Source organism: Eubalaena glacialis, chromosome 1, assembly GCF_028564815.1.
Source record: "Eubalaena glacialis isolate mEubGla1 chromosome 1, mEubGla1.1.hap2.+ XY, whole genome shotgun sequence".
Lineage (NCBI taxonomy): Eukaryota > Metazoa > Chordata > Mammalia > Artiodactyla > Balaenidae > Eubalaena > Eubalaena glacialis.
Window position 1 is genome coordinate 124,591,601 of NC_083716.1, and position 27,754 is coordinate 124,619,354.

The 27,754-nt window shown below is 44.4% G+C and overlaps 2 protein-coding genes across 6 annotated transcripts in view; both read right to left on the reverse strand.

The window, feature by feature from the left end:
* LYPD1 (LY6/PLAUR domain containing 1) overlaps positions 1 to 5,998 on the reverse strand; it is a 58,173-nt gene extending 52,175 nt beyond the window's left edge. The window contains exons 1-2 of the mRNA XM_061199354.1: positions 5,875 to 5,998; positions 4,429 to 4,566 (exon numbers count right to left, since the gene is read on the reverse strand). Of these exons, the coding sequence (XP_061055337.1) occupies positions 4,429 to 4,566; positions 5,875 to 5,926 (190 nt within the window). The 5' untranslated portion in view covers positions 5,927 to 5,998. The remainder of the gene's footprint in view (positions 1 to 4,428; positions 4,567 to 5,874) is intronic.
* Positions 5,999 to 8,698: 2,700 nt separating this feature from the next.
* NCKAP5 (NCK associated protein 5) overlaps positions 8,699 to 27,754 on the reverse strand; it is a 1,042,158-nt gene continuing 1,023,102 nt past the window's right edge. For 3 of the 5 annotated variants that reach the window (XM_061199363.1, XM_061199362.1, XM_061199380.1), the window contains one exon: positions 8,699 to 9,247. In XM_061199363.1, the coding sequence (XP_061055346.1) occupies positions 8,966 to 9,247 (282 nt within the window). In that variant the 3' untranslated portion in view covers positions 8,699 to 8,965. The remainder of the gene's footprint in view (positions 9,248 to 27,754) is intronic. The other 2 variants (XM_061199388.1, XM_061199372.1) reach the window with 1 other exon arrangement.

Here is a 27,754-nt window from a genome sequence, read left to right on the forward strand (position 1 = left end):
CTAAGCAGAGCACACACAGCCTTAAGAGAACATAGGCCATGGTTAGCTTTCCACTGCTTTCTGCTAAGAGTGGGTGACTGATTAGAGACCCCAGGTCCTCTCTTGCTATCCCCTTACGTTTCGATAGCTCATGAGAAAATAAGGCATACAATTAACCTATCCAAGGCATGGAGCTATCCCTGCCCAGCTTAATGAGCAACTAACTAACCCAAAAGGAAAATAGCCATTACTTATACAGCCATAATGTAGATGCAACATGGCATATAAATCAGCACATCGTGTACTGCAAAACAGACAAATAGATTAATGCCTGTTGCAAAGGATGGGTGAAGAGATCGATTAGCTTACAGATTCAGACCATGAACTTTCTCTCAATATACTGCATTTAACTTTTAAATAAGGTTTAGGAGAACCTGTAACGGTTTGCTCAGTGACAGAGCTATATTTTACTAAGGGCAGAAATTGGCTAGTCTATAAAAATTAAATTACGCCCCTTTCACTGTATCTAGTCAAGAGGAAAAACTCTAATTACAAGATTGCACTGTCAACAAATGCAGATTCACGTTCTTTATACCCCGGTTTTAAAATTCATGGGCGGGGGGCTTCTATTCTGAAGTGAAAATCGGTATTTGAAACATTTGCGGAGGGCGGTGACAGGCGAAAGCAAGAGAAATGTCATTATCCAGGGTGCTGGTTCATAGACAGTAACTCATTAAGTGCAGAGCTGGAGAGAACAAGTCATTCATTATGCAAACATTTAAATATCAATTAGTAAGGACAATGAGAGACACCTTCTCTTCCCCACAACCCATGCCTTATTTCTCCATAAATGACCAAGGGGAAAAAGAGCAGAAAATCATCTCAGCATCTAATAGGAATGCCGCTCTGGGGAATAGGTAAAGGTTAATTTTAAATGTACTTCCCAACTGAAAATCAAATGTACCTGCCTGAAAATTCCTAAGAGCTGAGCTTGCAGACTTAATCCAGAAAAGGACTGTCTGAAGGCCTGGGCATATTGCATTGCTGGTCTTTTTTTGGAAAGAGAATGCCTTTCATTCTTGCTTGATGTCAAACTCGCTTGGTTCATTAAAATCTTGGTCCATTTAAAACCCTGGTTTTTCTATACCTATGAAAAATGCCAGTCCTCATAGCACTCAGACTTTACAAATTCTGCCGGTTGGTTCTCCTGTTCTTACAAAATCCACTTTGTGGCTCGTGCACTCCACCCAGTTCACTAAGCCTATTAGGTGAGATTGGCGGGCATGAGAATTGTCTAAGTCTTTAGCACTTTACCTGAAGTATCTTTGCAGGCAACCCTGGCAGCATATTTTCCTGTGTAAGGTGCTGGCCCAGGAAGCAGGTGCCTCGCAGTAACCATTGGCTGACAGACGTGGACCAGACATCTAATTTCTCTGGCCCTCGTTTTCCTCCTCTATAACACAAAAAGGTTGGTCCAGACCAGCAGTTCTCAATTTAGGGCACCCCATGGTCACCTGCGGGGGCTGACCGATGGCCAGCTAAACCACAGACTTCCAGAACTGGCCTCTTCAAGGAGGGGCCCAGACATGTGGATTTGAACAAAAGTCTCAGATTCCAATGTGCACACTTAACTAAAAATCAACTACCCACTATGGTTTATCCCTGTAAGTATGATTCTTCTGTTATATTTACTTATAATCTTTATGCAAAGGTAGGTTAGTTTTCGTGTATGAGCTGCAAAAGGTGGTGAACTTTCTCTGTTAAAGGAGAAATTCAGGAGGTGGTTATACGAGATGGAGTAGAAAGAAGATTGCTAACCCCCCTTTTGTAATTTTTCTTATAGAAAAGTGTATATGATTAAAAAAAAAATTAAAACAACAACAATAACAGCAACAAAAGCCCTTTCGATTCCAAAGCACTAAAATTCTTGGAACAGTATATGTTACTGGTCAAGCACAAATGATTCTGACTTCGATTCCTAATAGCATCATTGAACAGGTGGGACTTTCTTGCTCCAGACGGGAGAAGTTGACCCTGCAGTGTAATTAAACACGGTGGGTGGTGGCCTGGGGAAATAAGGGCCTCAAAAGAGGATGCTCAGATGTCAGGTAATTTCCCCCATGTAAAGCACAAGGAAAGAGCCTGGTACACAGGGCACACAACAGGAGTTAGCTGTTGCTACTGTGATGTGTATACTACGCTGTGGTCACTTAACAATCAGAGTTTTTAGGTTGGCTCTCCATCCCTGCCAACAAGGGGAGGGTTAATAGCCACTTAAATTGATTGGTCTCTAGCCAGCACATGATGAAAATGGAAGTGCCTTGGAAATTTCAGCCCACTCCCCCTCCTGCCCCCATCCCTCCACGAACATTGCACTTTAAACACAGAAACGCGCATTTGGCTGATTTCTATTGAATTCAGGCTAAGAATGCCTGGTTTCCACGTGCGCAGAGCTTGCATCCTTTCCCTAATAACTGGTTTTTCCTTTGAGCCCATCAACTGTTTCTGTTTCTCAAATTTCACAATTGAGCTTGCCTTATTTCTCCGGTGTCTGTCACCCTCTAGCCTATGACATGTGGCGGGAGAAACCTGGTTTGGCGACAAGATGCCCACCTTGACTGAGCTAATAGCAACTTCAGGTCAGGCACTGATGGACTCTCTGCGCTACAGCTTCACGGGCAGAAGCTAGGAGTTATCATGCCAGCGCTGCCTTTTTTTTTTTTTTTACAGTGTGTGGCGGAGGAGAGGGGGAAGCAAGATGAATAACCACACTTTGAAAATGGAGTTTGTAAGGTTCACCTCAGATACACTTTTAGAGAGCAAGAAATGTCTCTCAGAAAGACACCTCCTCTGGCTTGTAATTTGGTTCATAGCTTGTCCTCTTCTCGTGGCAACCATATCCCAGGTTATGATAAATGATACCCAGGTAAGCAGTGGCCTAGAGGACGACGAGAAAGTTCCACATCCCCATTTTTGTCTGGCTCTAAACTACTGCCTGGAAAAAAGCTACAGATATTTGAGAGACACAGTAAAGTGTTCAAAGTGATTCTGATGAAAATTACAGGAGTTCCTCAGGTAGAAGGGCAGCCCATTTTTGCTCAGATAAAATTCTCAGGAATGAAACAAGCAGAAAAGAAACAACCTGTCAGAATCATGCGTGTCAATCTTAGCTACAAAATCATCACTAAGTTTTGTTTTGCCTTTTTAACAGTGCGAATCCCATGTGACAAAACAATTGCATGCTGCTTTTTTTGAGACGTTATTCTTGAGAGCGATTACGTTTCAGACTTCCCAGAAGAGTGATTCTGGTGGAAAGACTCCACACCTAGACTGTTAATGACCTATAAAGAAGAGCCTTTAAAGCTGCCTGCACACACGCCACATCACAGCACAGTGACCAGCTATCTGCTCCCCAGGTTACTATGTGGTAAGCCACAAGGCACTTCCAGGCCCTTCTCTGGGAAGAAACTACTTTCCCAAGGTGCTCACTTTAAAACTAGAGCCCTTGCATTAATTTGCCAGTGGGGTAAGGGAATCACTTAACAAGTTGGACCCTTCACCAGGCTCCGTGGGCAGGGCAGGGCAGGGCAGTTCAGCAAACTCAAGAGAAGCAGCGCTAGGGTGCACTGAATATCATTCACCCATCTTTTCAACATCCTTACAATGGCAAAGTCTATGTTCATGGATCTGACCTTGGCATTGAAACTCCAGTTCACCCATTTCCCCAAAGTTCCAGTTGCACTTTTAGGGGGACTTTGATTTCTGATTAGACTACTGGGGGGGGGGGGCTGGGGAGCCCCAGCTCCGTGAGAAGACTGCAGGAAATCAGTGAGGTTTTCTCTCACAAGACCCCTTTCTTTCTTCGCCTCATGCCCAGGCCCTCTGTCAGCCCGCTAGCAGCTAAGCTTGTGGGGCGGGGAACTACATTCCCTTGAAAGGTCTTTGGCAATTTGTGCCTGGAATTTGATGCATTAGTTCTAAAATAAAGATCCTGTAGTGTTCTTCAAGGAAATATGGCGTGGCTCTTTGACAAAACACATTTTTCAAGTGCTGACCTCTGGGAACTTCAACTAGCTTCATATTTCAGGCTGACACTGCTCACAGGCTACTGTCCAGTTGCCCACGCAGAGCTGGTTATCCATACATTTTCCAGTCTCCCGATCAGCTTTTAGCAGAGGGAGGTGAGGGGAGTCAATAAAAAAAGAGCCACTCATTGAAATGCACTTCCCTTCGCCAGTCCCTCGGGGAGAAGCACTGGTAATTAACTCTAATGAGATTAAAGTAACTTGGGACTTTTCATTTTCCCAGCTCTGTAAAAGTACATCTGTGATAACCAGTGGGCGCATTATATCAAAGTCAATCCCTTTTCCTGTAATGCAATGGCCCCCCTCACTCCCACCTCAGCCCAGGCTGGCGAGGGGAGGAGGAGGAGGGCTGCCGGTCTCTTACCTGCGCTTTGCTCCATCACTTCTTTCTGACACATGTCCTGAACGTTCACCGTGCAATTCACGATGAACTCGGGGGAGGAGCAGTCGTTATTCAGTTGGAATTCCTCACACTGGTAGCACTGGATTTGCAACGCAAAGCCTGCGGGACAGACGCAGTCGGATTCAGACCCGGCCGCCCCGAGACCACCCCAGAAACCAGCATCCCGCGCCTCGCCCCAGCCAGCTGCGGCTCCCTCCCTCCTGGGTTCCCCCGGAAGGCGGCCGCGGCTGAAGCCGGTAGAGGGCGGCGCGGCCACCGAAGGTCCCGCAGGATATAAAGCGGGATTTGGCCCGAGACCCCTGGACCCACTCTCCAGAAACAAAGAGCCCATCCGGCACCACACCTGGCTTTCCCCCCACGGAAGTTGAAAGGAGGGCTATGCCGCCCGAGAGCCGAGGAGCTGACGTGCGTCAGCTCCAGCCTACGCCGAAGGCTTTGCCTAATTGTTAATTGGTTACAAATGAGTTAATTACTACGTCGGCACCGTTCGCGATTGCCTTCGCAGACGCCTTTTGTTTTCTTTGATTGTGGAAGCCGGCATCCCTGTGCTGTGGCTCCGAGGCTCCCCAGGCGGACGAAGGGCCGGGCGCTCAGTGCTACTGCGCCCCGAGTCCCCCGCCTTTCTTCGGGACGGTTCCCGCAGCAGCAGGGGTGGCCGCGGCGTGTGGCAAGGGGCGTGCGTGCGTGCGCGCGCATCCCCGGCCGCGACACCACAGTCCTTTCTCCCCGGCTTTCAGGGCTCCGTTTGGCTAGGACTCCCGGTCCGGGTCCCAGCTCTGCAGAGCTGGATTGGGAGCCGCTCCTGTACTGGAGGGAAGGAGCCAGACGTTTCTGCCCTTCTCCCCGCCCCAGCCCGACTGCTCCGCTCGGATCTACGAGCTCGCGTCTAGACCTAACTGCCCCCGGCTCCCGGGCAGACGAGCCCCGGACCCGGCGCACCTCCCCTCCCAGACCCACAGCGGTCGCGCTCGGAGCGCAGCAACGCAGCCCCGGCCAGCCCGGGCCACAGGCTGACCAGCACGCCGCTCACCTGTCGGCGGCGCCACTACCACGGGTTGCTAGAGACGCCTGACAACTTGGCGGGTTCGCGGACTGTCGCCCCCGCTCCCTCGCCGAGACCCTGCACGGCTCGGACCTTCCCTCCTCCACAGCCCAGCTTCTTCTTTCGACCGCGCAGCCCGAGCATCTGCAGCCCGAGTCCCACCAATCCGCCGCTCCTCCTGCAGCGCAGGATTTGGGGACTTCCCCATCTAGCGCCCCTGGGCACCACTCGCCGCCGCCGAACTGCCGCCGGGCAACCCGTGCACAGCACGGGCGCGGAGGTGAGCGCCCAGGGGAGGCAGAGCGGCCAGCGGGTAGACGGGGTGTGCGATCCCGGCCGGACGGCTGGCCGCTTCGTCTTCTTACCTTGAAGCAAGAACAGTCCGCAAAAAGTTGCCGCGATGCCGAGGACCCACATCCTCCCGGAGCCGCGGGGCCGGGAGCGGGCAGGCGCATCAGAAGCGGCGACCGCGGCGGAGGCTGTCCTGGCCGCAGCGGCTGTGGCTGCCGAGACTGCCGGGGCCCGCGCTGCCGCCGCCGAAGCGACCGCCGCTGCCAAGAGCAGCCGCAGGTGCCGCCGCCGGCGCCCGCATCGCCCGCGCCGGGGCCCCCGGCTGCGGGTCGTCGCTCCTCTGGCTCGCGCTCCCGGGCAGTGCGCGGCGTCTCCGGAGTTGGCGACGGAGGCTGAAGGAACTGCTGGCGATCCGGAGCACCCAAAAAAGTCTCGCCTCTTCTCCCCACCTCCCACTCCAGGCACCACGTGACGGCTGCCGAGTTGGGGTGGAGGTGGCGAGCGGGGAAGGCTGGGACAGTCTTTTCACGTCTCCACCCCCTTCCGATCGCCCTCCTCTCCCGCCTCCGCACGTGCCCCGGACTGGGACGCCTCGAGGGGGAGAGGGAGAGTGTAGTTTTCCGAGGCTGGGAGGCTGGAGACTGGGGAAAGAGGGAGGAGGAGGGCGCAGCAGGTGCCGCGGCGGTCGGCCGGGCGCCGTCAGCAGGACGTAGGAGGTGGGGTGGGAAGACCGCTTGCCTCTGCTTGCAGGGGCGCTTGCCCCCCTCCTCTGCGCCCCTGGGGGCTGGTGGGTTGCCCGCGGCAGGGTCCGGTCCACCCGGCAGGGAGTGCGGGGCCGCGCTCCCGTGCGTCTGGCAAAGTTGCCCACTCGCAAGCTCCCTAGTGTGTCCGGTGCAGCTGCGCCTTCTCTTCCTCCGAGAAGCCCCTCGGTCGTTACGGGGCTCGGCTTCACCTGCGGCGGGGTGGGCGGGGTGGGCGGGGTGGGCGGGGACCCTGCCCAGCTCCGCGCGCTCAGCCCTCGGTTCGTCTGCCGCGCGCACCGCTGGGGGGTGCGGTAGCCTAGCCTAGGAGAGGGCCGCTCCGGGGACAACCGTGATGAGCTCCCACTAGAAAGCAAATTGGGGTGAAGACGAGAGTTGCTCTCCTCTATCCCCTTCGTCCAAAAGGCAGGGCAGCTTCCTCCGGCTCTATTCACGGCGTCCTCTCGTGTACCGCGCCTTCCCAGCCCAGGACTCGGGCACTGGCACACCCCTCCCCACCTCCCCCCACCCCATCCCCCCTCTCTTGTACAAGCGACCCACCTGGAGCACTCCCGGAATGCCACCTCGCTACGTTCGCCTTCCTGGCCGCCGAGCCCTGCAGCAGGTGGTATGGGAGCCCGCTAGCCCGCCCGGAACGCCTGGGAGCCCCCGCCCCCAATCCCGCACGTTCCCACGCCTGTCCGCCAAATCCCTAGGCAGCATCCATTTCGGTGGAAAGGGCTTCATAAGCTTCGCCCCTCTTCACCTTCTACTCGGGCCTCCTCTCTTAGGAGGAGGAAGCTCTCTTAGGCCGGGATGCTGATTATTTATTTATTTCCCTATCCTGCCAGCAGAGCAGGTCTGGAAAGGGGCTTCAATGACTTTCTTGTCATTCCTCTGCAGAGATCGTTCCCTATCTGCCTCCGGCTCCGTCTCTCCCTTTGCCCCCCTCTTCCTCTCATTTCTAGTTGGTTAACCCCTCAGGGAGACGAAAATGCTTTGACCATTACTCGCTAGTCTGCAGACTCGAATCTTACAATTGGCTGAATTACTGTTTTTGGAGGAATAGGGCCAGTTTGCTTATTAGTCTGTTTATTCCTTCGGGGAATGCGTCGTTGGAGCGCGTGTGAGATTCAAACAACTAATTGCGCCGAAGGGTCCTTGAACAAGTTCTTGTAAGCTTTCAGAGGGTGCGATTGTGTTATGACGTTTATTCAGAAATGAAACAAAAGAATCTTAAAAAGTCTGAAAGACAATGACACAATTTTCATTTAAGACAACAAAATTCAAATACAACAAATTGCACAAATTAACCAAATAACACTGATCATACAATACTCTTTAAAGAAGCAAGTGTGTACTAAAGTATCCATATAGATCCTAAAAATATTTGTTATGCCTAGTTTACAACCTCCTGTACAAAAGCAATTATAAATAGTTCGCATCTAGAAAAAATACACGGTAACCTTTAAAATAGAATTTATCCTTACATATAAACAGACTTTGTAGGAAAAAAGGATATTAAAAAGTAAGAATTTTTCATAGCACCAACCATTTTATTTTTTACAAAGTGAACATTGCAAACAGGAATTTACTTTGATTTATAGATTGACCAGGTTTTAATCAAAAGAGCCAGAAGATAAAAATCAACTAATAATGTTGAGAATTGCAGAGAACCACTAAGTAGAAGAGGTTGTAAGGAAATGAATGACTGGAGGGAAAGTAGAATTACATTGTTTCCGATACATATAGCTTCAGATCAGTGTCACACTTGAGTACCTTCCTTTACAGTTTTCAGTAGAAGCAGAATTATACTTATTACTAGAACCTGAATCTCTCTGACAACAATTTGGAAATTGCACTGGGATTAACGTTTCTATCAAATTGAGATTATGAGATGGAGATGAGAGAGAGCCCTCTGGTTTTTCGGCAGGCCCTGTTTTCCGTTTACAGAGTGTACCCACAAACAATTTGAGGGCTAGGACAAGTGACCTGAACAAAAACTGGAGTTGGAATTTTTCAAAAATATATTATCAACTTCTAAGACTTAGGGCATCACTTCAAGAGCATGGCACTGATTCAATTTATTGCTGTCTTTTAAATTTTTTTTTGCTACAAATATAATTTCTTTTCCAAAAAAAAAATTTACAACTTCTGTACAACTTCTTTTTCAAAAGAAAAGTGCAAAATTAAGACTTCTGTATCCTGGGTGTGTTTACTTTTAATCCTCACGGAACACAACAAGTAGAGTCTATCTTTATTGCCTTGTCAGGGAAGTAAGCTCCAGTGGGCTGCTGGCTGTGAATCTGACAGTGTCCGCCCTGGTACTGCAATAGTTTATTTGTTGCCATCTCTACCTGCCCCGCTTCCCAGCCCTGTTTCTTAAGTGCTCCATTTCCAGCTCACTAAGGGGAAAAAAAGTCCTTTACACATCATTTGAACCCTGACTTGCACAGGAAGAGAAGCTATCATATAAAGAATCACTCAAAGATTCCAAATTGTCTACCCCAGGCCTATCAGAGCTACTCAAAGAGGCCTCTTCATTTTTTTCTTTTTCTTCCTTTTGTCCTTTAACCCTGTTCAGAGAGTTTGTCTCTTTTTCTAATAAGATCACAGTATTGCCGTTATATTTATTGAATGACTCCAGGGAAATTGTACATAATCTATTCTCAGGATCTTCTCTTGTTTCTTCAATTTGTTTCAATTTCTGCAATAAAAAGAGGAAAATATTAGAAAGATATTTCTTTGCAAAATCAAGTTATTCTATCCAATATTCAGTTATTGTCAGTACAAAGTACAATTTAAAGGGATAGAGGGAACCTACAAATCTTTAACAATCTTCTAGTATAATTTAATGTAATGATAAAGCCAATTTTAGGGATAAATCAAGACTTTAATCATTTTACTGAGATAAATAGGTCCCAATTTGCAAATCAGTTAAGTGCCACTTAATTTCATTTTAAATGGATCCATCTAAAATTTGTTCAGGTAAAGTGCCTTATTCTTCTTAATCAAAGTTTCGAAATCCTTTCTTTTCTTACTAAGTATTATTAGTTGTCCTGTTTCTAACTATGGATAGGGACTGAATTTCAGCCAGAAATGACAGTTCTATGCAAAAAAAAAAAAAGCATGCAATCCCTTAAACTGCCATAAAATTTAAGTATATATTAAACTTGTCAGATGCATTGTCACGTGTGTATTTTGTCCCTTTACGAGTCTTATGCTATTTGAAAGAGATCTCAGGTGTGAGGGTGTAGATTCTTCAAGGCCCAAGGGCTTCAACATCATAGTAACAGGTCTGCAACTCAGTAACCTCTCCCTCCAGGAGGTTCTAGTAAAACCAATTTAAACAGGGATATTTATAGGCTGTTACTGGTAGTCTCTGGGACTTCATAAAACACTGCAGTCATATTCGATAATTACTGCAGGTAAACTCTGTAAACATGAATATATTTAGTTGCTCAAGTGGCTCCTGAGGTCCGAGGTGAGAGGGACTAGGAAGGCATAGATGCAAAAACTGCAAGGGTGGAGGTGTTAAAGCCACTAACCACATTTCTCATTTCCTTTTCCTCTTTCAGGCAAAAATCCCATCCAGGAAGAAGTAGGAGCAGGGCCTTAGAGATGATAACAACAGCTACCATTTATTAAGCATCCACCATGTAAAAGACACAAAGTATTTTAGTTATAAGCCCTTTTTCACAGACCTGTAAGTTACACATCCCCACTTTAGAGAGCAGGAAAACAAGGCTCAGAGTGACAGGGTCACTTGCCCAAGGTGGCTCAGCAAGTGATGGAGAACAGGATTTGAATTCCTGTCTGGTGGCCTTCCATGCTCTTGTAATAAAGGACAAGATGTCCTGTATGTTTTTTTTCATTTTGCCATCCACATATGCCAAACCATCACAATTGCTACTGTCCAAGGCCCTAACATAGGCAGTTCCATCCCTCCCTGCAACATTGCTACGATGGATATCAAAGGTACAATGAGGAAATTGTGTTTGGATCTGGGCAAAAACAGACATAGCCAAAGCCTGTGAATTCTCTCATGCTAAATATTTAACAGAAAGAGAAAAGAAACAGATACAGAAGTGGATGGTTCCGGTGTCCCAAGAGCAGGCAGCATTTCTCTCTCTGCTATGGGGAAACGGTGTAATTCTATGGGAATACTTGAAAATCAACCTTGAAGTGATGCTTATTTCATTATACTATTAACGTACAGGAACATTACTCACAGAGCAAATTTTCAATCTGAAATGGCTACCTCGAAAAAGAGCTGGGCTGAGGAACAGATTCCTAGGTGATTACAAAAAAGCGGCTCCATAATTAGGAATGACTCCATGCAGAAGCCCCTTCTCACGGTGTGCCAATTTTGAGCATTCTTTAAAAAGAATTATAAAGTACAATATGAAAAATACATGGAGGGAGTAGGAAAGCTTTGATTGTACCAAATGTAGGTAAATAGAGGCCATTCAATGCAATTTCCTCCTTACCTGAATATCTTCTCCCTTTTTCTTTATTTAAGAACCTTTTCCATGCCTATTTCTGGTCAATGTGGATCTCAAGTTCATTCAATAAACACTCACTAGGAAGCTATCATGAGGCAGGTGGAAGGTTTTGGTGCTGAGGATACACAGCTGAATAAAATTACGTCCTGTAGGAGGGGGGGTGAGGCCCTGGAGGCAGGTGGACTTGAGCTTGAGTCTCAGCCTTGCCCTTTCATTGGCTGTGTAAGTGCCCAAGAGCACCCTTCCTCAGGGAAAGTTAATAGGACACCTTTATTTCAGGATTGCTGTAAGTATTAGAAGCAGAACACCTGAAGACCCTGACACACAGGAGTAGGTGCTCAATAAATAATAGTAAGATAGCATTCTTATTCTAGATCAGTGGGTCTTAAACTGTGTTCTCCAGACACCTTGCAGTGTCAGCATCACGTGGGAGCTTGTTAGAAATGCAAATTCTCGAGTCCCGCCCCGACTTAACCACATCAGTAATGCAGCGTCCCAGAAAAAGTCGTTAACAAGGTCACCGGGTGATTCTGACACATGCTAACATTTGAGAATCACAAGTCTAGAAGAATTTGTAGTCTTGGAGGGGAGACAGGTGAAAAGTATAATTCAGTGTATTCAGGTAGTGATAAGGGAAGGATTATTTACCATGAAAACATCCACTGTCTATGGGACACAAATAGTGCATCTTGTTTTCTATGTTTTCCTGCTTGTAGGTTTGGTTCTTCAATTAATTACGACAAAGGCCTACATTGGCTGGGGAGGTGATGGAAATGAAGGAATGGCCCATTGTAAGAAAAATCACATGCCTTCTCGGTCTTCCTTTTATTTTCACAGTTTTGATGAGGGGTGGGTACCGAAATATTTCTGGACTATAAGAACAACATCAGTGTAAGAGTGACAATGAGGCCACACTGACATTCGACCTCAGTGTTGGGGAGCTATAGGGAGTGGTGAGGATTGTGGTCAGCTCAAGAGTACGTGCCTCCTCTAAAGGCAGGAGCAGCTACTTAGACCTAGCTCATTGCAGCTGTGCAAAAACATGGGCCCAGGTCTTTGATTTTAAAGGTAAGGCCATGAATCTAGAACAGTATTTGCTTATATTTAAAATCCTCTAATTTTAATTATTTGCTTATACTAAGAAAAAAAACAAATCAATAATAACAAAAATTACCCCCACTATGTATGTCAAACAGCAATCTTTGCAGTGTGTGAACTTCTGAGCTAGCGATCGTGTTTTATACTTCTTTTTTATGTCCTAGATGGCCCCCCTCACCCCCCTTCTCCCATCAGCTTTCCCCCTAAAAACCTAGCCCAGTGCGCATCGCCAGTAGATTCTTGATGGAGACTGGATGATGGACTCGGCTTTCTCTACCATCCGCAGAGTCTCAACTGTTGGCTGGGATTTCTCCAGCGGTCCTGCCAGCTAAGAATAAAAGCACTGAAGTAGCTTACTTCCCTGCCTCGAATTAGAAGCATACCCAACCAGCCTCAATGTTGTCTTGTCAGATCTCAGGTATGTTAAAAATTTTGAAGTCACATAACATTTAAATTTAAAACATAAGGAGGGATCGAGGTCCAACAGGATTGTGCTAAAGATGGATCTGTCGAATGGTAACAAAACAGTGAAACGGAGCAGGACCCTATGGTCCCCACCCCCCCCCCCCGCCCCATGTCCCCTGCCTGTCTTTTGTCTGTAGAAAAACTTTAGGCAAAGGATAAGTTTAATCAAAGAAGTGAGAAAATACAGTAGCAAAGGAAAACAATCAAACAGGACAAAACAATAATAGTTTAGTCAGTAAGCAAAGTCAAGGACCTTTAGTTCCCCCTCAAGGGCTATAGAGAATAGTCTGGAGCCATATCCTTTGAGCTGTCTTACAGGTACTGAAACCCCCAGCAGGTGGTAGAGTTAACTACATGATGACCAGACTGTAGCCATGACATAAGCTGCTACAATTCCGAGAACTGGCCTCGAGGAAATGGGAACAAACCGACCCTGGAACTGAAGACTAACTGTACTTAAAACAATCAAGATGCTGCAGCTCAGACCACCGCATGACCAGTTTCAAGATGACGGTCAGAGCTGACTCTGCCGTTTCTGCATGCAGCCCCCTCCCTCCGTCTATAAAAGCACTTGCCCCCCAATCGTCAGTGCAGGGGCTGGAGGGTGGAGTCGCCCTTTGGACAGGAGTCTGCTTATCACCTCCCCCCCACGTTGCCAGCCTCCGAAATAAAGCAAATTTTCCTTTCCACCAGCCTTGCCTCTTTATTGGCTTTAGAGCGGCCAGCAGCCAGACTCCCACTTTCGGTAACAATAGTGCACACCAGTTTGCAGCAAATGTATGTGAAGGTGCTTTGAAAACTAATCATGGTAATAACAGCATTTAATTGAGTGCCTGCTCTGCACAGACACTTGGCTAAGCACGTTGCACGGATTATCTGTTTTCATCCTCACGTCAATTCTGTGGGGCAGGTGTCATTGTTATCGTCATTTACAAGCAATCAAGCCTGGAGGAAGTTAAGTAACTTAAGGTCATGGAGCAGTACGTGGTGGGGGTCTTCATTTGGACCCAGGCAGTCTGCCTGCAGAGCCCAAGTTCTTAACCTCTATCGTGGAAAAGAACTTCACAAATATCAGCCCATATTACCTTTAAGGGGAGCACCTGAAATAAGAATCACAGGGGGCTTCCCTGGTGGCGCAGTGGTTGAGAATCTGCCTGCCAATGCAGGGGACACGGGTTCGAGCCCTGGTCTGGGAGGATCCCACATGCCGCGGAGCAACTGGGCCCGTGAGCCACGATTACTGAGCCCGCGCCTCTGGAGCCTGTGCTCCGCAACAAGAGAGGCCGCGATAGTGAGAGGCCCGCGCACCGCGATGAAGAGTGGCCCCCGCTCGCCACAACTAGAGAAAGCCCTCGCAGAGAAACGAAAACCCAACACAGTCGTAAATAAAATAAATAAATTAAAAAAAACCCCAAAACAAAAAAAACCCCCCAAAAAACACAAAAGAATCACAGAACACCAACAATGATATTAATGGTAACAAACCCAGTAAAGATTCCTGAAGATTGTGTGGGTTCCATAAAACATTGTCATTTCCTTTGTATAATGTGCTTCATTGAAATTATGATAAAATTAATATACCACACTTGCCACCTATAGGTGGCAACAGTTGTACAGTTCACTTTTTGGTGGGGCTTTTCACTGCACTTGGGAACAAAAGTAGGGCTCAAAAGGGTGAGAATGTACTTTCAAGTTTAAAATAAATAGCTTTGCTCATTCTTAAATATTTTCCTATCTTTCGTGTAATGATGACATTATTAACAATAATTCAAGCAAGAAGTAGATAGTGACATATTCTCCAGAAATCCCTTAGTAATTATACCTTAACTAATTTAATTCCTTGTAGTCAAATAATCAATCAATCAAAGCGATCTACTCTATGAATAATCTGTGCGAATAATTATGTGGTCTTGATTCTCAGAGAGAGTTTCATAGAAAAGGAGAGGGGGCTCTTGGAATGCTTTTGAAGGGTGAATAGTATTAAGATATATAGTAGGTAAGAAGGAGTGCATTCCAAGAAATTTCCATTTCATGTGCCCCTACTGCATCTGTAGACCATTCCATAGTCTATCTCAGGTCTTGTAGTTGCCCAGATAGTCTATCTCTTGCCCTTTAAGATTCTATAATGGACAGAATCACTGTAAAGACAGAAACACAGAGCTATGCCTATCCCAAGGGGTTCCAAGAATTCCAGCCCAGACTCAGGAAAGTATCAGCCCAGAAACCTGGGTTATAAATAACAAATAGTTTTTACTTCCAAAGAGCTTTCCCATCTATGATCTCACTTTGCTCTTACATCAGGCTGGAAGGTGAGGGAGGCTGGTGTCAGCTATACTTTACATGGGATATTTATGGAATTTGTGGTTCACACAAATTCAAATTCAGGTGAAATTAGACCTGGAAACTTGGCTTCCTGATTTTCAACACAGAAACACATACCTTTTTTCCCCCATAATCAACAATAGAGATTCTGCCTAGACCAATAACCTGAACACAAGGAAGGATAAAATAGAAGGTGATATGTGCCCTTGTCATAAGGAAAAGATGGGGAAAATGTATAAGGTGTTACAGAAAAACTCAAGTGATAAACCAGAAAAAAATATACTCATGATGAGACCAGCTTCAGAGAGATACATGTTATACATGTACAGCCAGAAACTCCTGCCCACAGCAGGGGAGAAACAAGTAGCAAATTCATGAACTTGCACAATGGATTAGTGTTCTATGATGAAGGCTACTCTTATTATTTCATGTAAGTTTCCATCTGTTGATTATATCTTGAAAATATTGGTTAGTCTGTCTACTGTGAAATGTCAGGAGGAGATTCAGATCTACCTGTGGAATTGCAATGCAGCATCATTCCTCAGCTGGGCACTAATATTTGCAAAGACGACTAGAGCTCTTAGCACAAATTAATGTAAACAGTATCTTCATCCACATGATTTCTCATTTCTCTATTGCTATAATGATTTACTGCCAATCAGTTCAACAAGACATGTGGTAGGAAAACAACAGCTACATTTATAGAGTGTTTTTACTATGTGTCAGGTACTGGGTTGACTGCAGTGCATGAATTATCTCATGTAATCCTTACACCAACCCTCTGAGACAGTACTATTTTCATCCCCATGATACTCATAGGGAAATAGAGAGTAGAGAGGTTGAAATATTTAGGCCACATACACATGGCTAATAAATTAGGGAATCAGGACTCAAGCAGGAGAAGCCCGACCACAGAACTTGGGATTTTAATCACTACGTACAAGACCAGGTATTTGGAAGCCAGTGTTCCGTTCCTGGCGCTGTGCTAATTAGCTGTGTGACCCCTCTGAACCTTAGTTTATTTACACTAAAGATTTTTTTTTTTTAAGAATCTTCCCACTCGATAAGCTCTGTGACTCCAAAATATTCTTAATTGTGTGTCTTCTATGCATCTATTATTGGCATTTCAGGTAACGCAATAAATACTTCTCTTCCCCACCTTAGTTCTGAATGAACTGAAGAAAGAGATAAAAGAAAAAGGCTGATGGGAGGCTAAAATATCAGCTTTATTACTGAGAAAGCTTAGAGGGAGAATGAGGTTTCTATCTTCAAAGAAGTGAGTTTCTGAGCAGTGGTCTAGAAGCAGACAGGCTTAGACTGGGCTGGCAGCCCTGGGCTGGGAGCAAGTCTTCTTAAACCTACACCATGAGTGTTGCTTCTCCAGCCACCTGACTCCTGAGAGAGGGCGGGAAGAGCAGAAGATGGGCTTAAGCTTTCCCTGTTCGCTTCCTAAACTTGCTATTTATTTTTTATTGGAGTATAGTCAATTTACAATGTTGTCTTAGTTTCAGGTGTACAGCAAAGTGATTCAGTTATAAATGTATAATATCTGTTATTTTTCAGATTCCTTTCCCTTTATAGGTTATTACAAAGTATTGAGCATAGTTCCCTGTGCTATACAGTAGGTCCTTCTTGTTTATCTATTTTATATATGCTGTGTATCTGTTAATTTGCTAAACAAGCCACTCCTCCTTCTCCTGAGAAGTGAATAAGCAGAGCTTAGAGACCCCAGGAGTGTTATCCTAGGGAACTCCTTCCACATGGAAAGAAACACCCCCGAAATTGGGAAGAAGTGTCAGCATCATGCCCCTACCACAACCCAACATTTCTCATTATGTGTGATGATGCAGATTTTAACCAAACAGTCATATATGCATCGGGGCCAGGAAGACGCGAGAAAATTTGGAGACTGCAGTGAGTTGGTTTGGGCAGAGAAACCTCTCTGTGGGTGAAGCAATGGGAGTAAGATGATTTAGCAGATGAGAAATATAGCCAAGCTTCCATTTGGAAGTAGATGGATCAAATAGAGGAGACGGGCTGGCTAATCCTGAGCTTTGAGCTGGAGCAGAAGGTGTGATTTCCCCCATCCCTTTCCTGATGAGCAAATCTTGGGCACTGGAAAGATGATTATGTGTTATGCTCTTGTGGGAATGGGGAGGAAGTATTTTAATCCTGGGTCTCTTAGTTGAAGATCTGTGCACATACAAAGTCTATGTTAAGTGATATTTGTTGGGGGCAGGCGAACCTCAAGGAAAACGATGCAGCTCAAGTCATTTCTCCTTTCTGAGAGGCACAGGTTAATCTCTTCTTTAATGCCACCTCTTACTGTATTCCTGGTGGAGCTACTTTCTGAATGAGACATAAAAATAGATAAAGTGACCTTTGGTGAACAGGGAAGACCCTCCAGACTTTTCTTGAGAGTTGTGGTGTTGACCCTGCTAACCTGGTCAAATTCCAGCTTGGATAATTACTTTCTCTCGGTGTTCAGTTCCCTCTATTACCTCAACTGGACACATTACTCTTCACTTGCCCTTCTGAAAAATTAATGTGACAGATAGGTAATAGAGAACTGTTCTCTCCACCCAACCACACACTGGGAGATACGATTCTGCACTTGGGGCACTCTGTTTCCTTACTGGGTTCCTGAAGATCCTTCAGTATCTCCAGGGCAAACTGGTTTTATTAGGTGAAAGAGTAATTATCAGCTGAGATGTGCTTTTATGACTATATTATTACCTGTATTGCTGTCCTTTACCATGATCAATGACTTTCAATGACCTCTGTTAGAAGCCCTGAACCAGAGGGGAAAAATGAGCTTACTTTTTGGGAAAAAAAAAAAAGCAAGCAGACAGAAGTGCAGTAGGAAGCTTAGGGTCGTTAGAAAATAATATATCTTGCGGAAAGGAAAAGAACTTAGCTTGGAGATAAACAGTGGCTGCAAAGGACATTTAAAGACCAGATCAAAAGGACGGAAGGAGAAGGAAGTCACTTTAAGGATATGGAAAATGGGGGAGATGTGGGACCGGGTCCCTCAGCGGGAAGAGAAAAAAGGAACATAAAGAAAACCCTAAACTTTGTTTATGACAGAGAAAGGCATTTGCGAAAAGGAAAGGCATGTAATCACGATTGGGCAAAATGATTATATGAACATGCAAAAGACATATTCATGATTTCTCTAACGTTAGTGCCATCACGTGAAATGCCCATTTGAAAACTTGTATTTTTTTATTTTTGTTTTCTAGGAGGTGGATGGATCCACAAATTTAATTTAAAATATAGGTTAATCACCTTAAGTAATACATCAGATTTGATCACTACTGGTCAGTTTCTCCAAAAGTAAAATCTGCACTGTTTCACAGTGACCTAGACTTGGGGAAACAAGCCAGCTCATTGATATCAGCTTGTATGGTTAGCTTAACTAAATGTAACATGCTTATTTGTGTTGTCAGATTTCTTTTTCTTCTTCCAGCATAATAATATTAACCAAAATGTTTATTTAGGAATGAGAATTGAGCAGGTTCTGGGCTGGAACTTCTAAGTCTGTTCATCTTAGTGTCAGGCTAATGATTCCAGCTGATGAGAGTGTGGGCACCAAACCTTTCTGGCCTTTCATTTACAGGCACCATTATGGGTAAAAATAAATTCATATGCTACTCACTTGCCTTAAAAGATTGATAAGACTTTTTCCTTTGACTAACCTTTCCATCATTTCATGTCTTAAATAGGATACCTATCTGTCCAGCGAGCTTGGCCATGCCTGGCTTAGATGTCAGTGTATTTGTAGCATAAAGAGCCCATGACCCTCGTCAGAGGAAAATACAGCATGAAGGGACCATTTGTTTATTCTAGTACCATAGAGCTATGTCTTCACCTTGGAGTGATAGAGTTTGGGCTACTCTTTCAAGAAAAAATAAAACACACTTTTTAGGGGGGATTGGGTGAATGTTAAAAGAAAGTTACACTGTTTTTTTTCATGGATGTTCCCCTTCCAAAGGAACATCTCCAATATCACCATAATGGTGGACATCATAAAAATGTACCTGAAAGGGCTAAGTTTTTATTACGAAGTATGCTGTGAGGGCCAAAAGCAGGGAAAAACATTCTGTGTTACTTATTAACCTATAAATAATGAGGCAACCTGGAATTCTAATGGAAGTTGGTAGACCATTTGGGATTCACAGTGCATTGTGGTATCCAATCTATTAGGTGCTTTGCAATAGCCATGGAATTCAATGAGACTGAGTGCTAAGGGCCATCCAGAGACACACTGATATTTGTGGATGTTAAGAGTGTTAGCTCTACTCAGGTTTAAGCTATTCATCTCCCAATGTAATTTATGTTTCAGTTCTAGGGCCAGTCAGCCTTCGCTTTGGATAAAGTTATTTCCCAAGGATATTTGACATATCGAATCCCGAGAGTCAGAGCAACTCAGAATCAGTACCAATTTATTGATCCTTATTCTAAAGAGGAGATTCCTTGGTGGAAATTGTTCTAAAGATTTAGAAACATTAAGCTTTATATTGTGTGTTGCACACAACTGTAAGATGTTCTTATTCCTCATTACCCAGTAAGCACTGGGGGTTCTAGAATGGAAGGATGTGCTAGTTGGGAGAATGCCAATGGGAATCCACGTTTGTTCTGGATTCCATCCTTTGCCACAATATGACACTGACAATCACTACTTCAACTCTGGACCTGGATTTAATAAATATTTAAATAGGGATTACACTGCTCTTGGAACATCATTTATTTATTCAAGAGAGATTTGTTGGGCACCTTTTACGTACAGGACGGTATTCTAGACACTGGAGATAGAGAGGTGTATGAGACAAAGTTACTGCTCACATGCAACGTACATGCTAAGGATTTTTTATTAGGATGTCAATAGAGAACAAAGCTTTAGCTATATTAGGAGATGAATCCCTGAGAACTGTTAGGCTAGTCTACCAGCCTACTATTTGGTCGATAGTGGCATTTAGAACACAAATATCCTGTCAAACTCAAAGTTCTGAATGTGCCCCTTTACCCTAATCCTAATTTTTAAATAATTCCTTAACTTGCTTAGCTTCTTTTGACCTCCTCCCATTTTTAGTCTTTAAGATCATTCAGGCAAATGTTTTCCATAGGTTAATAGGTTAACTAATGACTATTTACATTCACCTTTCTTTTTTTTAAAAAAATTTTTATTTATTTATTTATGGCTGTGTTGGGTCTTCGTTTCTGTGCGAGGGCTTTCTCTAGTTGTGGCAAGCGGGGGCTACTCTTCATCGCAGTGCACGGGCCTCTCACTGTCGTGGCCTCTCTTGTTGCGGAGCACAGGCTCCAGACGCGCAGGCTCAGTAATCGTGGCTCACGGGCCCAGTTGCTCCGCGGCATGTGGGATCCCCCCAGACCAGGGCCCGAACCCATGTTCCCTGCATTGGCAGGCAGATTCTCAACCACTGCACCACCAGGGAAGCCCTACATTCACCTTTCTTAATCTTTCTGGGCCTAGTTATCTCCTAAATGTAACATGCTTAAATTGGAATTTTTTCTCTTTTCTCTAATTCCATATCATTGTCAACAGTAACTACATTTTATATCTTTTTTTTTTTTTTTTGGTTATTAACAGCTGCTGGTTCTGTTTCTACAGTACCTAATCCACAGGGGTCTTTCTATGAATTCCTGGCCTAAATGGCCAAATTATCCATTTCAACCCTGAACTTATATTCATTCTATTATGTAGTCTCTTTTCATATCAATGTCTCACTTCTCAATTAGATGACACACTTCTGGAGGCCATGCACTAGGTTTGGTTCTGCTTTCTTCTTCAGATTCTGACACCATATCTTGCATTTCTTGGAGTTGCTATTTATCGCATATCAATGAACAAAGTCACTATTAGATCTATTTTCACTACATCATTCCCTTTCGGAGCTCATAGACTTGTCTGAGATTTCTATAATGTCTGCTTTTCCATGAAGAAGAGGCATGTAAAATAAGATCATTTCTGACGTTCATCTGAGCTGTGAGAGCCTCGCTGCTTCCCAGTCCCTAGATACCCTAGCAGAGGCATGGTCTCGGGATGCTAGGGTGGCCTCAAGAACCAGGACGGTCCTTGGATTAACGGATGTCTGACTACTGTTTACTTTGGCAAAAGCAATTTCCTCTCTCCGTCAAGTGCAGAGACCTGTGGACTCACATCCCATGGCCACGCTGGCTGGGCAGCTCTGCTGAGCAGCTGGGGCCTTCTTCTGCACCTCCAGGTGGGCTTGGCTTGTGGCTGGATGAAGCAGAAGCTGCCATCGCTTCCTTGAAATGCAGGAGCCAGAGCAGAAACAATAAGCTTCTGTCTTGGGGTACAACGTTATTGGAAGGATCAGGCCTGTGATAAACGGTACCAACACTGGCTCTACCATTTTGTTAAGTGCGTCCTTCAGCCAGCAAGTGCTGTCTATCCTGGTCTGAGCCAGTCCCAGCAATTTGCTTAAATTCAGATTCCTATCTCCTTAAGACAGGGGAAACCTGGTGATGTGTTTTGCTGCTTTTAAGTGAGAGTGTAAACAGGACAATGACGACATTCTTAGAAACGTCAGTATGACTGACTATCTGGCTGATTCAGTGATATTACTGAGTGTATGAAATCAAGAAATGAAACTGTAAGGAGATTAAATTACAGTCACCTTTGGACAACATTCTAGTACCAGGCAGCATCTGGGTGCTTTTTATTCTCTCCCCGCCACCTGTAATATATTCAAATGGCAAACTGACTCTTGCATTATAGAAGGGATTATGTTCATGGACCACCTAGACTGGCTTAATGCCACTTCATAAGGTTTATGTCACCCGTCCGCTACAATAAAAATAAGCTTTATTTTTGTCTCACATGTGCAGAACAATTTAATGTTTAAATTAATGTAGAAGTGAAAGGAGCCTTGCTCCAAGTGAAGTATGCCTGCCCACCACGACCGTGTAAACACAACTCGATTGCAATGAGAATTAAAGATGGATCAACAAAAATCAATAGTTAATTGTGTAACTCAGGGTCCTTCATTTCAGATCTAATCTGTAAAGAAGGTCCAGGGGATGTTTGCTTTTAATTTTCTTAAAATATTATTTCAAACCTTTCTGTCAGGCAAAGGAGTTCACAGGGTCTTTGCGTCATTTCCATAAATTATTTGGCTTATGAGTGGTCAAGGTCATATTGATCGCTCAGCCTCTCCAGTTTTCATTTTAAAATTCAGTATCTTTATCAGTCAAGCTGCCTCATTCTGGGTATCTGGCTTGCACTGATGCCAAACAAACTTTATTTCAAAAATAACCCAGCATAATAGGCGTCTTGGTACCAGACATGGGTGCATGAGTCATGTTATAAGCTACCTTTGGTCTATTTCACGACACTATCCATAGCAGTTAAAGGGCTACACAACCACACCATCTCCTATCAGCAAAATATATTGTGCTGTGAAGATGCACGATTTTGTGCGACACGGCAAGACATGTAAGGTCGGGTTGAGCCCGTATGGATGAATATGCTATCTGTTCCAGCATTCCCAAAGGGACCAGAAGGACGGGGTGCTGTTTGAATAGGATCTAAAAAAACTCTTCCAATCTCATTAGCCCAAATGGATGAGAAGGGAAGGAGGGCAGGGAGGCCTCCTTTGCAAAGGGAATAGTACAATAACATCCAGAAGACCACGGGGTAACAGACGGACCGCCTTGACTCCAGTTATATTACAGCTGAGCTAAAAATGTAATCTTTGAACTTCTTTTCCCTTTAAAATGTAACCTTTCATATAATAAGTTAAGCCTTACTCTCTCTTACATATTGTTGGAAGCCTTCATCCATTTGGGGGACTGAAGGCAAAATAATTCTTGAAATAATGAATCATTTTTCTTTTGCCAGCTTGTCCAGAAATCCCATGATTATTTTACTGTTGCAGACAATGACCTTCTCAAAGGAGGCCTATCAAACACTCAAGATAAATAATGAGAGGGTCTCTTTCTCCTGCCTCAAGGAAAAAAAATTGCTGAAAGGGAAAATGTTTGTGATGGCATCAAGATGTTCATCCCAGGATGGACAGCAGCATGCTTCAAGTGAAAAGGAGCAGCACATGTGTTTATGGGTGACCAGTGGCCTCATTCAGCAGGACTCCTGGGGGGTACCTTGGGGGAGAAACACCCAAGCCCTTCACCCAGTAACATTGGAAACAAATGTTCTGCTGATGACAGGCAGAGAAAGCTTTAACCTCTTGATCTGTGAGCAAGTTAACTAAAGGGAAGGAAGCTCTAGTTAATGCCGCCTTCCAACAAGCTAGAAAACCATGGTTCTGATTTATCAGGTCCAGGAGCTAAGATGAATCATATCAAATTCCACCCTTCCGCCCACATCCTTGCCTTCCCACCAGGCAGCAGATCCTTAGCGGGGTGAAAGGAACCATTCTCTTGTTGTTAAAGCCACCTTCCCATGATTCAGGCACTTTGGGGATGCATGGAAGCCTGTTTCTCAGGGCAAGAGTCATCTGTCCATCCTTTTATGGCTCTTGTACTTAAGTCTCTGTGGACCTGAACAAAGATCTGAACTTCAGGAGTAGCTACAAGATTCGTTCCACATATGCCCCTTTAGTCTCCTTCTTATCTTTGCTGGAACTCCCCCTTTCCCCCATAGATGGCTGATGGATGACCTGGTTCTAGACCAGGGGAAGAAAATTCATTGCCAGTGGAGCCCACTGGGAAGGATCTGACAACAGCGCAAATGCATGGATGGCATGAGCGGGTAGTGGGGATGGTGGTGAACCCAACTGCCCATTTAGAGGGGCAGCTGCTGCTAACTTAACAAACATCCACGTAGCGCTTGTTCTTGTCCTAAAGGCTGGACGGAACTCTATAAGGCAGGGACCATTAGTTACATCATTTAATACATGAGGAAAGGGAGGCATAGGGAGCTGAGGTCCTTGCCCAAGGCCACACAGCTGTGAGGAGCCAGGCAGAGCCAGGATCCAAGTCCAGGGGTCCAGCTGCAGAGTTCCCTCTCTCAGTCACTCCACCTCCTGCCTCAGCACCAGCTGAGTCTCACCCTGTGAGCATGTGGGCTCATTCTTGCCAGAACTCCTGATCTTTCAAGAGAAATGAAAATCTAGAATTCCTATATGAAATCTCCCAATATTTATTTAAAACAAATGTGTGGGTCAAATGAGACTCATCTGCATTTAATTTGTGACTCTTCCATATTACAGCCTATCAAAATCTGGTGATATTTAAGCAGGGGGCTTCCTGAAGCTACTGGGAAAATGCTGACGATTGACACACTACCCACCCTGGGGCAAGGGTGTTTTGAACAGATGATAAATGCCCTCATAATGCTTCTAAATGCCTTGCCTCTCCCCTCCAAAAGAAAAGAAAACCCCCAAACAACAAACTTCAAAAACCACTCCTTAAACATTAGGGATAGCAGGTGACAGACCTTTCTGATATCTGTAAACTCACATCCAACACCTGGGCCACTGCTTGGTCTATCACCACATAAACAAAGTAAGTAAATGAAAGATGCTTTTATTCTTAATCTTACACTGACTTTCTACTCTTTCCTTGGCTGGAATGGGTGGGAAAGGTGTTGTCTATTGCCCTTTGACCCATGTATCAGCAAACCACACACTACAGGATATTTTTTCAGAAGTGGGGGGCTGCAAGTGACTACAGTGGTTTTATATGGGGCCTTTCTTCACAGAACCTCTGAACTTATTTACATGTAGGGTAAGGAATAATCAAAGCCCAGCTCCACAATGAAGATACTGTGAATTTCCACAGGCTGACTGCACCTGTCACTGCCTTGCATAATATTGCCTTCTACAGTCTTTTTAATTTTTTATTATTATTATTATTTTTAACATCTTTATTGGAGGATAATTGCTTTACAATGGTGTGTTAGTTTCTGCTTTATAACAAAGTGAATCAGCTATACATATACATATATCCCCATATCTCCTCCCTCTTGCGTCTCCCTCCCACCCTCCCTATCCCACCCCTCTAGGTGGTCACAAAGCACCGAGCTGATCTCCCTGTGCTATGCGGCTGCTTCCCACTAGCTATCTATTTTACATTTGGTAGTGTATATATGTCCATGCCACTCTCTCACTTCGTCCCAGCTTACCCTTCCCCCTCCCTGTGTCCTCAAGTCCATTCTCTAGTAGATCTGCGTCTTTATTCCTGTCCTGCCCCTAGGTTCTTCATGACCACTTTTTTTGTTTTTTAGATTCCATATATATGTGTTAGCATACAGTATTTGTTTTTCTCTTTCTTAGTTCACTCTGTATGACAGATTCTAGGTCCATCCACCTCACTACAAATAACTCAATTTCGTTTCTTTTCATGGCCGAGTAATATTCCATTGTATACATGTGCCACATCTTCTTTATCCATTCATCTGTCGATGGACACTTAGGTTGCTTCCATGTCCTGGCTATTGTAAATAGAGCTGCAATGAACATTGTGGTACATGACTCTTTTTGAATTATGGTTTTCTCGGGGTATATGCCCAGTAGTGGGATTGCCGGGTCGTATGTAGTTCTATTTTTAGTTTTTTAAGGAACCTCCATACTGTTCTCCATAGTGGCTGTATCAATTTACATTCCCACCAACAGTGCAAGAGGGTTCCCTTTTCTCCACACCTTCTCCAGCATTTATTGTTTGCAGATTTTTTGATGATGGCCGTTCTGATTGGTGTGAGGTGATACCTCATTGTAGTTTTGACTTGACCACTGTCCTTTTTGTTCTCCCTCCATCCCTGTGCAGACCGTTACCCGTGAGCCTTTGTGGTGTATCGGTTGCCGTGGCTCACTCTCTCATGTAGGTACTATGACCCTATTTATCTTTGCATTCCTTGGGCCCAGAACACCTGGCACATAGGAGATCCACAGATGTTAGTGGAATAAAGGGAGTTCGCTAGTTATATTTCTTATTTACTGGTCACCTTTCCTTTTCCTATCTTTACCTTATCTTTCTCTCTAACGCCCTTTATTGTCTTTGAAAGTGATTGAGTTCCACGGACAAGATGCTATACAGTCTGGTAGGGAACATTCATTTATTTCCTGAGGGGTAGTTAAAGCTCTAATCACCCAGAAGACATTTAGGTCTCCTTTATTTAGAAAGTAAAGGTAACGACTTTCCCAGTAAGTAAACAGGTAAATAGATTTTGATTTTCAAAAAAATCGATTCACAGATGACTTTCAAGTAGCATTTCTTTTGCCATAAACCGAGCTCCTTGAAATAATCAGCAGTACTACAGACTGCACGGTTAGAGACTAAAACACAGGAAAGAAGTGGGGATTACATCATCTAGCAGCGGCAAGACTGAATGTGTCAGCAAGGCTTTTTAAACATCCAAGTAGTTTTATGTGAAGGAAAAACTCCTCATTGTGCACAGAATAAAATGGGGAATTGCCTGAGGATGAAGGTTTGAAATATTGGGATGAATTTAAAGAACACTGGATGTCCTTAAAGAATACAAGAGATTTTTGAGAAGCCTGGAGTGACTGAATCCCTCAATGCAGGGGGAATCCCTCAATGCAGGGGGTTTCACAAAGTGAAACCTTAGGGTCACCCGGGGACATGTCTGGCCTGGGCTGTGTCCTTTGGGGCACAGAGGAAAAATGCGATGTGGCGGAAGCAGACCAGTGCAACAGGTAGCAACTTTTCATACATCAGAACCGGCACCAGGTATAATAGTGAGCATGGAGGGGGCAGAGGGGAGGATAATTATCTTTTCTTCAACTGTGTAAAAACCCAGAGTTTCGGTTTGATGTGACTGGGCTGGTGTTTCGCTTGGCTGGCTCACAGTGTGGATAAGTTTCTCTGCCATGTATATCAGCAGTTCTCTTAAGTGACTGGAAAAAAATACTTTTCCTTAAATCGTTGGTCAAGAAGTTACTGGCACACTGTCCCTTAAATATGCCTGTTGGGTGATATCAAAAGGATTATTCAAAATTATGAAACTAATCCAAAGGCTGCCCCTCACTGGAAAATGACTAGGAAAGAGATGTTTAAGTCCAGGCCGGCTAAGCAAGGACACCTACACACACACACATATTCTCCTGATCTTTTAGGAGATGGCTACAGAAATGCCATTGTAAGCAAGGGGGAAAAAAAGAATCGCCCCTCACAAAAGTGTTTAAGTACATTTTGGTCTCTTCGCCAGGGCCAATAAAGATCTCTTGCTGTGAGCCAGCTAGAAAAGAAACCAGGGGAAGGATGCTACACTTTATGTGGTCTGAATGTGATTAGTGATTAGTGCCGGTAGCTTCAGTCACTTGGGAATAGCAATCAGGGTTTCTCTCCTGCAACTCTGAACAACTACAAAACACCACTGGCTCCCATCCCATACGATGATGGGATATTAACGGAAAATCTAATTAATCTGTGAATGAATTATGGCCTAAAAAATAAACTGTTTTATAATCAATTTGAAGTGAGTCCCTAACAGAAGATAAGATGAAGAAAAAGCTCTAAAATTATCCAAGGTTGGTACATTCTGTTCACTGTGACTGATGATTTTAAGGGGGATAATTTTACAATCCATCAAATTTTTGTCTTTTCAAAAATCATGCCTCCCAATGTATACTGTAAATTAATTTTTAAATTTACATATTTATTAAAAATCGTATTGCAAACAGCAGGAAGGGAGCCCCCTTTGAACAATAAAATAACGTTATCCCACTGGAGATAAAAAAAAAAAATTAAAAGATTTTTATTTTGAGGTAATAATCATATAAATTGCTCTGTGAATTAGTTAAACCAAGAATTTACATTCACCAGAAGCATCAACGGAGTATTAAAGATAATCCCCCAAA